This window comes from Eptatretus burgeri, chromosome 2 (assembly GCF_056783735.1).
Source record: "Eptatretus burgeri isolate ZD-2024b chromosome 2, Ebu_testis_v1, whole genome shotgun sequence".
In the NCBI taxonomy this organism is placed as follows: domain Eukaryota; kingdom Metazoa; phylum Chordata; class Myxini; order Myxiniformes; family Myxinidae; genus Eptatretus; species Eptatretus burgeri.
Window position 1 is genome coordinate 103,711,384 of NC_140962.1, and position 12,454 is coordinate 103,723,837.

General features: G+C 41.5%; 1 protein-coding gene and 2 long non-coding RNA genes across 11 annotated transcripts in view; 1 reads left to right on the forward strand and 2 right to left on the reverse strand.

Annotated features, from left to right (window-relative positions):
* The window catches only part of LOC147032712 (uncharacterized), a 230,003-nt gene that overhangs the window by 89,087 nt on the left and 128,462 nt on the right, over positions 1 to 12,454 (forward strand). For 2 of the 6 annotated variants that reach the window (XR_015055301.1, XM_085870566.1), the window contains exon 1: positions 9,525 to 9,707. The exons of the other annotated variants lie outside the window; for them this stretch is intronic. Coding sequence is in view for 1 of the 2 variants with exons in the window: in XM_085870566.1 (XP_085726692.1) it covers positions 9,676 to 9,707 (32 nt within the window). In the remaining variant the exon portion in view is untranslated. Of the gene's footprint in view, positions 1 to 9,524; positions 9,708 to 12,454 lie in introns of those variants that run through there. 6 annotated transcript variants of the gene reach the window in all.
* Positions 6,770 to 9,413, reverse strand: LOC147032714 (uncharacterized). Its single transcript, XR_015055315.1, has 3 exons — positions 9,333 to 9,413; positions 8,955 to 9,114; positions 6,770 to 8,244 (listed from the first exon to the last, which is right to left on the reverse strand). It is a non-coding gene; the product is annotated as an uncharacterized LOC147032714 (long non-coding RNA).
* Positions 9,571 to 12,454, reverse strand: part of LOC147032715 (uncharacterized) — an 81,738-nt gene continuing 78,854 nt past the window's right edge. For all 4 annotated transcript variants that reach the window (XR_015055306.1, XR_015055307.1, XR_015055308.1 and 1 more), the window contains one exon: positions 9,571 to 12,454. This exon is cut by the window's right edge and continues 912 nt beyond it. This is a non-coding gene — a long non-coding RNA (uncharacterized LOC147032715).

A 12,454-nucleotide genomic window follows, 5' to 3' on the forward strand; every position in this document is an offset into this window, starting at 1 on the left:
TTCCCATGTTTTGTGGGATTTTAAATGTGATGCATTGTGAGAAGGGTAAATAATAGATCCCCTCTCTTATGGGAAGCTTTTTCATTACGACAGACACATTTGTGCACATATTTCTTTCACGAACGCCGAGGCCTGCCCATTTTCGAGTGCACAGGTTGTCATGGTAACGGTGCGCAAGTGGGGCGAGGTGAGCTTGGGGGAACTCTGCACCCGCCGAGACTCTGAGGTCCGTTCTCAAAAAAAAAAAGGAGGCGCAAGCGAACAAGAAGTGGGCAAGCACACGAGGGAAGAAGCGAGCAAGCGAGCGAGTGAGCGTGTGGGTGTCTGTTCTTTTATTTATTTATTTATTTATTTTATTATTAATAATAATAAATATTATTATTAATATAAATCTTCTCTTCTTCTTCTTTCGGCTGCTCCCTTTAGGGGTCGCCACAGCGGATCATCCGTATGATCCGCATAGTGATTTGGCACATGTTTTACGCCGGATGCCCTTCCTGACGCAACCCTGGTCGCCTCTTACGACACAGGGATATGGTACACCTATTTTAACCGGGGTATACGCCGGCCCAGTATACTGGTACTCATTTCGCCGACCTCGGAAGGATGACAGGCTGAGTCAACCCCCTGGTGTATTAATTCAGTGGCTCAACGGGGCTTGAACTCAGGACCTTTTGGATCCCAAGCCGCTGCCCTAACCACTGCGCCAACACCAGGCATATTTTTTATAATATATTTATTTAATTAATTATAATATATTTATATTAATAATTATTATTAATATAAATATATTATAATTAATATGAATAATAATAATATTATTAATTATTTTATTTAAAAAGTTCTTTTTTATTTATTTATTTTATTATTAATAAATCATTTGGCGATTTCCAACCTGTCCGTGTTTGTCCTTTCCTTCCATTGTTCTAGCATTGTCTGAACCGAGATAGACTGGGAGGTAATTACCACAGATTTGACCAAAAATAGTCAGCTCGCACCTGGCTGAAACGATCGGCCTCCATAATTAAAATCTAATCAAGGTAATATTGGTGCATTGCCAAGGGTGCTCTCCCTGTTCAGGTAACCACGTAACCTCTCATTAAACGGCATAATTAGACGATGGACACTGGAACTCGTGGTTGACTGGGTGCCGTTCGTGGTTCTAAAACAATCCACCGTACCACAACGTTAATTGTGAGCGGTCGCCCCAGGTCCGGCTCTTCCGAGGACAACCGGGGATTAATCCCCCTGAGTGACAAGCTGGTGTCTCAGCATCCATAGCTGTAACAATATATTTATATATATATATATATATATATATATATATATATATATATATATATATATATATATATATATATATATATATATATATATACACACACACACACACACACACACACACACACACACACACACACACACACACACACACACACACACACACACACACACACACACACACACACACACACACACACACACACACACACATACATACATCTATATATGTGCATACATACATACACATATATATATATATATATATATATATATATATATATATATAAAAATAGGCATATACATACATATTTTAGTTTTTGCCAATCAAGAGTTTATATATTTTTTATTCAATAAGTCTGGCTTCATACTTGCCTGAGCATCTCTGAAAAAAAAATTCATCTGAATCAGGATATATACTTTTACTGGGATATGAAATTAATTGCATGCGTACTCTGAACATGTCAGAATCAAAAATATATTTAACAACCCACATCCCTTGCTTGTCCGTCTCCATCTATTTTGTCCCTCAACCCCACCTATGGTGTTTTCCCTTTCTCTTTCTGCTGTTTGTTTTGTTCTGTCATGTCCTGATCTATTGTGTTCTTGCTCTTCCAAGAGCCCTGACTTTGTACTGGATATGAAAATATTTTTTTTGAAAACATTGACATGGTAAACGAGAGAGTTCATAAAACAGTGTTCCAGTATATACAGTCCTCTACTTTAAATTTAATAAAATAATAATTTTATGATCGTTTTTTTAAAACCTGGAATTTTAGTGCGATTGAAGTAGTTCAGAAGCAGTCCCAAATACCACCCATATTCACCACCCCCATTGAACCTATATTTAAATTGAAGTTCAGCAAAACTGGAGGTTCATGGAAGTATTATGACACACGATTTGTGTTCGACACCATTCAAGTATATAATTCAATTTAAAAGGCGAAACACAGACACATTCACTCTGTCTGCCTCTCTTCTTATGTCAATCCTTCTTTGATCTGTCCTGGAGGTATAGCAATTTTGGTCTCTCTCCATTTGAAGCTGAGTGACTCTCAGAGGGGAGTGGCAAATCGTGATGGTCAGAGCTGGGGACGCTCGCACTCTCGCTCTGGGGTCAGTGGCGTCAATGCGTCAGTGCGGGGTGAGCCCACCTTAGTGGATGGCGGAGTGCTTACCTGTACTGCCCTGCAGTCTTTCCTGTGGTTCGTTTGTGAGGCCTGCCCTCCCACATTCTTCAAGACCTTGCCTGGCTTCTGCCCTTGGTGTTTGAGTGGAAGAGTGCATGTGGCATCACAGGTTCCTTACTGTATTAAGTATTGTTACGAATTTTGGCCCGTTCGACGTGCGATCGGCCACGTAACTCGAATCGCGACGCGTCGCCCACCGGAACAGACAATTCACTCGTGACCCTCCTGGAACTACCGCCAGGAGCCAGTCACGGGTGGGGGTTTAACCTCACCACGATCGTGCCAATTGCCCACCCGCGCAGGATAGGGTTGCTTGCCAAATTCGACCTACCTAAGTACCTGCGCGGGTGGTCGACCGGGCGATCGTACCTCGCCGCAGGTCGACTTCGGACACAAACCGCTTAAGCAGCTCGTTCCGTGCTGCAAGGATAACCGAGCAGCGTTATCGTCGACCTCGACGGTTCAGATTATTTACCGGGTGTTTTAAACCCACTATCAATCCCTTACGTGATGCAAGATGGAACTTTCAACCAAGGAAAGGACGAAGCGAAACGGGAAACAGTTCAACAAGCAAGCACCTTTATTTCACACACACAGCACAACACACGCACGTAAGGCAGTAATGCAATGTGCAGCAAAAACCAAAATGCAACAAAAGCAAAACCACTACTACCGACTATAATTATTTACAACACTTAAACAATTATACTTGTCGGGACTCGGCGCCACATCATTCATTCAAAATAAACAGGAAAGACCTCCCCATAGGCAGGGAGGTAGACGGGGTCCGTGGACCAAATGTGTGCGGAACCTGGAGGAGCGGCCAGGTCCACGAGACCGAAAAGGTCTTACCCGCGTCCTCGCGACGCGATGGCGGGCAAGCCGCAATATCCGCGCAGCTGCGCCCCGACTCCGTGCCCCTGGCGTGGTCGGTGAGCCCTCTCCGGCGTGCTCCGCGCAAGCAAGGTTTGGTCGGCACCACGGTTAGGGTGGCGAATGAACGGGGCCACCGGCACTATCTCAGCGCGGATGGGGGGGGGGGGGAATTGTTAATGCTCAGGGAATGGCTGGCTGGCTGGCTGGCTGGCTTGGTCGCTTGTGAGAGCGAAGGTGGCTCGATTCCAACGACGAGACGAGCCCAGCGACGAGACGATACCACACTACAACTCTCTGAGTTTCGCACAGACTCGCGTCTTTTATAGATGGGGGAGGAGCCTGTATGCAGAGTTTAGGATCAAAACGCGATTGGAGGCGGGGCCACGCCACCCTCTGTTCAGCCATTGGTGTGGCAAAAAGGGGCGTGAGCTTCTTTTGATCCGAATTCCTCTCCCGTAAAGAATCCACATTCATCGCGCTTGGAGGCGGGGCCATACCGCTCGACGCTCGCCCATTGGACGGAGGAAAAGGGTCGTGAAGCCTTCCTGATCCGAATTTCTCTCCCGTAAGGAATCCATTGCACTCGTGGCTTGCCGCGTTCGGCAGCAATCACCGAACGGCTTCGGACAGTACGACGTTCGGTGTTGACTGGTGGTGGGGTCGATGGTTGTGGAAGGAGAAAGGCGAAGGTGGTGGGGGGTTTGCTGTGGTGGTTTGGTGGTTGGCAGGCTTTGTTTGGGAATGGCGGTGAAGCGATGTTTGCGAGATGGAGTTGTGGAGGTAAAGAGGCAAAGGTGGTGGTGTTTGAGTTGTTGGTGGCTTAATGGTCCAGAATAACAATGGAGAAAGAAAAATGGCTAACTCAAAGCGTCGCAGCCCAGATGAATCACACATATTCCCTCTTAACAGGTGTGGGCTAACCACACATGAACTTATCGATATATCTCACCTGAGGACCCTTTATGGTGTATTGCGAATTTCCACAGCCGCAACAGTATATTTCAGTTTACAAGGAATTTTTATGCGCAGGAGGAGGCCATTTGGCCCATCATGCCTGCACCACACCAATGTGCACCACACTAATCTGCACCACACCAATCTGCACCACACCAATCTGCACCACACCAATACCACATTTAATAAATCCGTCAATACCCCTTCCCTTCGGGTGCAGCCTTTTGGCTGCTACACTGGTACTCATTTCGCCGACCTCGGAAGAATGACAGGCTGAGTCAACCCCCTGGTGTTGCTTCAGCAGAAAACGAGGCTTGAACTCAGGACCATAGGATCCCAAGCCACCACCCTAACTGCTAAGCCAACACCAGAATAAGTTTATTATGTATTTATCTATTTGAGTATCTTTATTCATTGTTTCACTCTGCCTTTTCTCTCAGAATTGTTGATTCATGTTGTCCTGTCTAAATAAACGTATTTCTTAAGAATATGTGTCGCCTGATACCTGCCTTATTCCGCATGTGTGCCTGGATTGGTTAATCCCTGGGGGAGATATAATTTCAGCCTTGTTTGGTTTATCCATTAAATAATATGATAAAATTTGGCTAATCTGTTAAATAATTATCCAATAACATTTGGTTAATGTGTTAAATAATGTGATAAAATTAATCTGATAAAATTTGAAATGTTTAATCTGATGAAATTTGTTAAACATTCGTTTTAAGAATCCCAACAAGAGTTGGATCTCAACTCCCCTACAGAATCCACTCAAGCATGAATCCCTTTAATTTGGCCATTCAGGAAGCACATTACTTGGGTGCCGTGTTAGCAGACCTTATTGACACGAAAATACGAACAGTGGCCTGCAAAAGTATTCACCCCTTCCAATAATGCCACATTTAGATGAATTACGAATCATGTAGAACCAATTTTTCCAAATGAACTTTTTTATTAATAACTGAAGAGATTAAAGGAAACACTGTTATGGTTGAAGGAGGTTACATGTCAGGAATACCTGCAAACAACATGTACAAATCACAATTCACTGGTTGTAAAAGTATTCACCCCTTATGTCAGTAGTTGGTGGAAGAACCTTTTACAGCAACCACTGCTATGAGTCTGTATTTACAACACTGTGTGTAGGGTCTCTACCAGCTTTACACAGTGAGATGGTGAGATATTTGTCCATTCTTCGCGTGAAAATTGCTCTAGTTCTGTCAAGTTTGATGGGGATCGTCGAAGGAATGCAATCTTCAAGTCTCACCATAAATGTTCAAATGGGTTCAAGTCAGGACTTTGACTGGGCCACTCAAAAACATTTATTTTCTTTCTATTCAGCCACTTCAGTGTGGCTTCAGCTTTGTGCTTCGGATCATTGTCCGACTGAAATATGAATCTCCGACCCAGTTTCAGATTCATGTCTGACTCAAGCAGGTTTTCATCAAGGATTCTCCTGCACTTTGCACCATCCATTGTTCCTTCTTCCCTGACAGACTTGACAGTCTCTGCTGATGAAAACCAGCCCCATAACATGATGCTGCAACCACAATGCTTGACCTTAGGAATGGTGTTGACTGGGTGATGTGCAGTGTTAGGCGTGCACCAGACGTAACACCTTGAATTTAGACCAACAAGTTCAATTTTTGTCTGGTCTGACCGCAAAATTTTTCTCCACTCTCCTGCAGTGTCATTAAGATGCTTTTTCAGAAACTCCACATGAGCTTTTAGATGAGTTTTTTTCAGTAATGGTTTCTTTCTTGCCACCTGTCCATGGAGGCTTGCTTTGTGAAGGGAATGGGATATTGTTCATTGATGAACACTGACCCCAATCTCGGACGTAGAGCCTTGCAGATCTTTCACAGTCATTGTTGGATTTACAGTGACATCCTGAATTTACAGTTTCCTGTTTGCCTGGCTGCTGAGTTTGGATGGGTGACCTGATCTTGGTAGAGTCTGGGTGGTATGATACATCGTCCTCTTCTTAAAAATGGATTTCACTGTATGTTCTCAACAGGATAATGAGTGAATTTGAAATCTTCTTATAACCCTCTCCTGAACAGTGCTTCTCCATCACTTTATGTCCGACTTCTTTGGAAAGCTCCTTGGTCTTCATGTTTACTTGTTGGTTGACCAAGTGAGTTGCACCATAAAACTCCTTCGATAAGTGGGGGAGATCAATTTTTAAGTTAATCCACTGATTAGACAGAGTTGAAACCTATTACACTTTTTTGTAACCTTTCAAACAAATAATTTGCTTCTGAAGTGATTTAGGGTTAATTAGGCAAAGGGTTTGAATACTTATGCAACTGAGAATCATCCGATTTTCTCTGTTAATCTCACTTATTCACATTTTATCTCATTTTTTTTTAGCTTTATCACTTTGACGTAGTTTGTGAAGATTATATATATATATATATATATATATATATATATATATATATATATATATATATATATATTAAGTTTGATTTGAAAGCATCATGAAACAAGCTCAGGTGGCATGAAAATGTGAAAACTTTGGAGGGGGCTGAATACTTTTGTGTGCCACTGTTTGTCATTGGTCAGTGAGGTAGAACATGTCTTTCAACCAAGAAAGTCCCAAGCACTCATTCTGTCCATCCATTAGGATCCCTTTGGAGAGCTGCAATCCCTAAAGCTCCTCATCCTCACTATCTGTAACAACCTGTCTGGGGTCGACCATATCTCCAAACTGGCCTCTAAGGCTGTTCAATTCCTTGGTGTGCTCAGCAGAGCCAAGTCCATTCTCGACCACACAGAACTCATCACTGACTACGAAGATCGTCATGTGAGATAACATGCAGTGTTATCTTTTTGTCTGATTTAGAAAGAAAAATGGCTAACTCAAAGCATCGCAGCCCAGATGAATCACACAGATTCTCTCTAAACAACAGGTGTGGGCTAACTACACATGAACTTATCGATATATCTCACCTGAGGACCCTTTATGGTGTATTGCGAATTTCCACAGCCGTAACAGTATATTTCAGTTTACAAGGAATTTTTATGTGCAGGAGGAGGCCATTTGGCCCATCATGCCTGCACCACCTTTGTCTGGTTTAGCCGTTTCCCATCTTGATCATCTGAAATGGTCGAGTCTAAGGCCTTTTGGAGCATTGACAGCTCGTGGCCGGAGGTGAAGTGCCAGGGTTTATTAACCACCGCAGGCAGGTTGTTGGCGTTGTCATCTTGTTTCAGACTCCATTCTGGACTTCCTCCTCCCTCTACCCACAGTCCCATCCAGGTTACATGCATTCTTTCAGAAACTCACAAAGCTGGAGGCTCACCTCCTTTCCTTCAGCCCTTAATTGACTTTTCTGTGGCATTGACTTCTTGTGTCTGAAGTCTCGTTCTTTCTTCCAGTCTTTCAAGCATGCCATCCGTCATCAATCCAGCGCTTTCTCCCATATGAAGTCTGACCTCTTCTCCTCTTGCTGACCTCCCTCTTTATTTTTATTTTTTATTTCTCCTCCCCCTCCCCTTTCTTCCACTGAACTACTCGTTTGTTTGCATTGTATCTGTGCATTTTTATCTGCTTGTTCTCCCTTTTACCCCTTCTCAATCTCTAAAGCTGTTGCCCTCTGTCGTTGAGCTCCTCCATGAGCCGAGACTTCTTTATAAAACAAACAAACTCTTTACACTCTGATGTTGTTCAAAGTGATAACTCAGTAGGATAAAAAGAACAAGACAAACATTTGCCTCGCATTAGATATCATGCAAATTTATCATTCTTGAGTGAGGAAATACTTTATATTATTTCTACAGTTTGCAAGTCACCATGACAAAATGACACTGCGAGTATTTCTGCAGACATGCTGGGGCGATGTGAAAAGGGCTTTTGTTAAGCCACTCGTGTGTGATGCTGCTTTCTCAAGGGATGATCGAATGATGTTAACTATCACTTCCTTGCACACCTCGAGGTTTTCTATAAGACAAACAAAATTCGGTGTTAGTATAAATCTGGTGGTACAATTTGGGAATTTAAAATAGACTTCTATTTATTGTACATCTTGAAAAGAAATTAGTTGACAGCCGTAGCTTGGTCCTGGGTTTGGTCCTGGTGGAAGTAGTTATGGTTGAAAATGTGATATTATAATAGTGTGGTCAAGATGATGAGTCGGCCTCAGGTCGACAAGTTCAAAACTATATTGTTGGACACGTACGGTGAGATTGGCAGAATGAGGCGATGGACGGGCAAATGATGGAACATAACATGCTTGCGGAGCATCGTCGTGCGACCTCTTTATTGTTAAAGGCAATGTCTTGAAAATGGTTGCCCTCTTTGTCAGTTACATGTTCATGATGACAAGTTCTGTTTCTTGGCATCTTGAGTAGTCAAAAACCATAAGCACAAGAAGAGGTTGTTGGGACCAGAACGTCAGAGAACATTCCTGTTCCATTTACTTACTGTAATTTATGAGGTTAAAGGTTATCCTACATTTTACACACACGTTTTTTTTTTTCAACAAGTCTGTTCCCTTATTAACCAAACAGTCATTTAACATTAACGGCTATTCCTAAAACATTACATGAACAAATAATTGATGTTGTAAATGATACTAATTCTACAGCACCCAATAATTAACTCTACCTTAATTGCAAACCTCAAAATACTTGAATACCTAAAGAAAGTACCTTATTCACCAGGAAGCCATTGATATATTTTCTGGCTGCTGCCATCATCCGCTTTGGTTTGTTGTTCATCGAGGTTTCGATCCTTTCAGTTTAGAAGCTCTCCAAGCAGTTAGTCCACAATCACACCTGTGGATCGACCTCATTGTATCCACAACCTCAGCTGTGTCCAGAAAATCAGTCAACACAGCAATGCAACTTCATTATTCAAACTTCCTACTTGTATATTTATCTATAAATGTTTACCTTTCTGACACACACACACACACACACACACACACACACACACACACACACACACACACACACACACACACACACACACACACACACACACACACACACACACACACACACACACGAAGGTGGAAGCTTTGAGACCTGGAACGACTCCGTTCCACCTTCTGAAACCCGCATTATGGAGATAACAACCAACAACACACTTGTAATATTGTCGACAAGTTGTGAACGTTTCTTTACCAGTACCCTGGCCAAATTCCAAATTCCTGCACTGACTCGCTCCACAAAGTCCATTTGGCAACACATCAACCACCATGAACCATTGGCTCACGGTAAAGCCTGAAACATGGTCTGGATAAGTAAAAACAACAGCATACAGTATCACATCTCCATCACATTGTTGAAGTGTCATGTCAGGGAAGAAATATCTCAGGGAGTAAATTAGCAATAACGAGGCCTTGGAATCACAAACAACCTTGTGCTGATGAGATTACCAGAATCAACTCTTGCACAAATGTAAGTACGTGCGTTGAGTTAACAGGAACCAGATGCCAACTGCTCCCTGGCAGCTCTTTTATAACTGGCTCTGCTTGTGGCATTCCATTATCTGTGGCATTCGTTATCTTTTGGCGTTTCTCTCCGCCATCGTGGGCCCAATCTTCCACTGCTGTCTTCTTTCTTATGATTACATTATTACAAGAGTATCAAGAGCACTACTTTACTGCAACGAAAATAGTTTTGCTTCAAGAGTCTTCCACATCATATTAACTAATATAAAGTGCTGACATGAATCGTAAAGCTCAGTAAAGGTTGTTTTTGTTCGGTTTTAGTTGTGATCACTCACAATCTATTGCTTGTGGCCTCTGGTCTCTAAGGCTGTTCGATTCCTTAGTGTGCTTAGCAGAGCCAAGTCCATTCTCGACCACACAGAGCTCATCACTGACTACAAACATCGTCATGTGAGATAACATGCAGTGTGGCTCCCCACCTTTGTCTGATTTAGCCGTTTCCCATCTTGATCCTCTGAAATGGTCGAGTCTAAGGCCTTTTGGAGCATTCACATTGGAGTGAATTAACAAAAATTTACTTTCTCCAACAATTTTGACTGATGGTTTATCCCTTGTTGAGTTGTTCTTGAGCAATAATTGAACCTTTTTGTCATCAACAGTATCAGGCTCAGGACGGGTAATGTATACAAAAAGGACAAAGACATCAGGAGACACTAAACTTTTTGAAGGAATAAGGTGTCAAGAGGGAATGTAAGAGCTAACGAACAAGAAACAAATAAATAGCCAAAATATAGAGAAGATCAACATGTAAGTACAGCGGTTAACACGAAAGGTTGGCAATTTGCCTTCCTGGAGGACTTGACAGAGGAAGGTTAATTCTAGACATCAGTCGGTTTTTTTGATCTTCTCCAGATCAACTGTAAAAAGATTCAGCCAGTGAAGAGCAGTTTGAAACGTTGTACAGTTTCAAGATTTGTTAACTAATACGAAGGAGCCAGACTGATCATGCATCATAATTAAATAATTTTGTGACCATGTGTAATCATTCATAACCTCAAATGATAAGAATGACATATGATTCAAAGGGGGCTGGCAGGATACTTTAGAGGCAGGCACACTCACCTTTGAGCTATCGAGTCTGGGTTTGAATATTGACCCAGCTATAAACTGTCACTCTGGTGTTTCGCATCCTGAACGATGTCCTTCAGAAGGACATGAAACAGGAGGAACCATCTGGCAGCACCGGTCGTTGGTGGAAGTTAAAGATTCCGTTTTGTCTTTCGTGGAGAGTAGGCGTGTTATCACCTGTAACATCCAGTCGAACGTCAGGCCCGACCAACCGGTTCCTGAAAGACCTGGGAAGAACGTTCCTTTACGGACCCCACAACATGGTGGGAATAGTTGGGCTCTTGGTGGTGTAGTAGTAGTAGTAGTAGTAGTAGTAGTAGTAGTAGTAGTAGTAGTAGTAGTAGTAGTAGTAGTAGTAGTAGTAGTAGTGGTATTCGTTGTAGTTGTAATAACCCAAAGCATGGGATATATTGTTTGTTCGCATTACAAAAGAAGATAGCAGTAAATCAGAAACCGTATTCATGTCAGTAATATAAAGAACGGTAATCTTTTGAGTGTACCACATTGTCTGTTCAAATAGCAGAAAGCTCACTTTGAGTGACATCTTAAAATTGTCATTGAGTTGCTTGTATGAGCACAAAATATCAATTAAATGGGATATTTTGAACAATTACACTGGGCTGCATTTGAAATATTTTTTTCTGAGGTCTAGGTTTTCTCTACAGTTCCACATGTTGTTTGCATGCTGAATTCAAAAATGTATCTAATTTCGCTCAATCAGGTCAAGTTTTTAAGGAAAATTTTCAGGAAAATTTTATCTCACTTTTAAGGAAAAAAAGATTTTTCAAAGTTTTTGTTTTTTTAATTAGCATTTTTTAAATTCAAAATCAGACTTACATTGACGGAAAATGTACAAACTATACATATAATGATACACAAGTACACTTAATGTGGAAGAAAGTGCCTTTTCAATTACTTTCATTTCAATTTCAGAAAAATATCGATAAATCGTTGTTTCTGGCAACACCCAACTTCAGTCGCTCCAGCAGTCACTGTTTTCCTTCGTCTTTTTAATGTTGAATTTCACATTAACGGTACTTGTGCATCATTTTATATATAGTTTGTACATTTTCTGTCAATGCAAGTCTGATTTTGAATTTTAAAAATGCTAATTAAAAAAACAAAAATTTTGATTTTTTTTTTTCCTTAAAATTGAGATTTCAGAAAAACGACCTGATTGAGCGAAATGAGATACATTTCTAAATTCAGCATGCAAAAAACATGTAGGAACCGTTGAGAAAACCTAGACCTCTGAAATGACGAGACCAGTGTAATAATTGTCTTTTCCCACTATCTCAGAAAAATTAATTACTGGACACAATTTTGTCTTATTTAACCAAACTTTTACACTCAAACCATACATCTGTTCTGAGCCAAACACCAAATCTTTGCAATGATTTTGTTGAGTGTAGTTTTAATTTGTCCTTACTTTCTGTATATTGTTTCTGTGTTTATGCTTCATTAAATTCTCAGATCCATACAAATCCAAAACAAACAGAGAAAAGAACAAAAACTCCTTTATGGAATCAGAACAAGCAGGTGTCAAACTTGTCAGTTGAATCTCCCTGGGTCTTAAGATAATAGTGAGCAATGTTTAACTACCTGTGGAAAAATGATGTCAGCAGC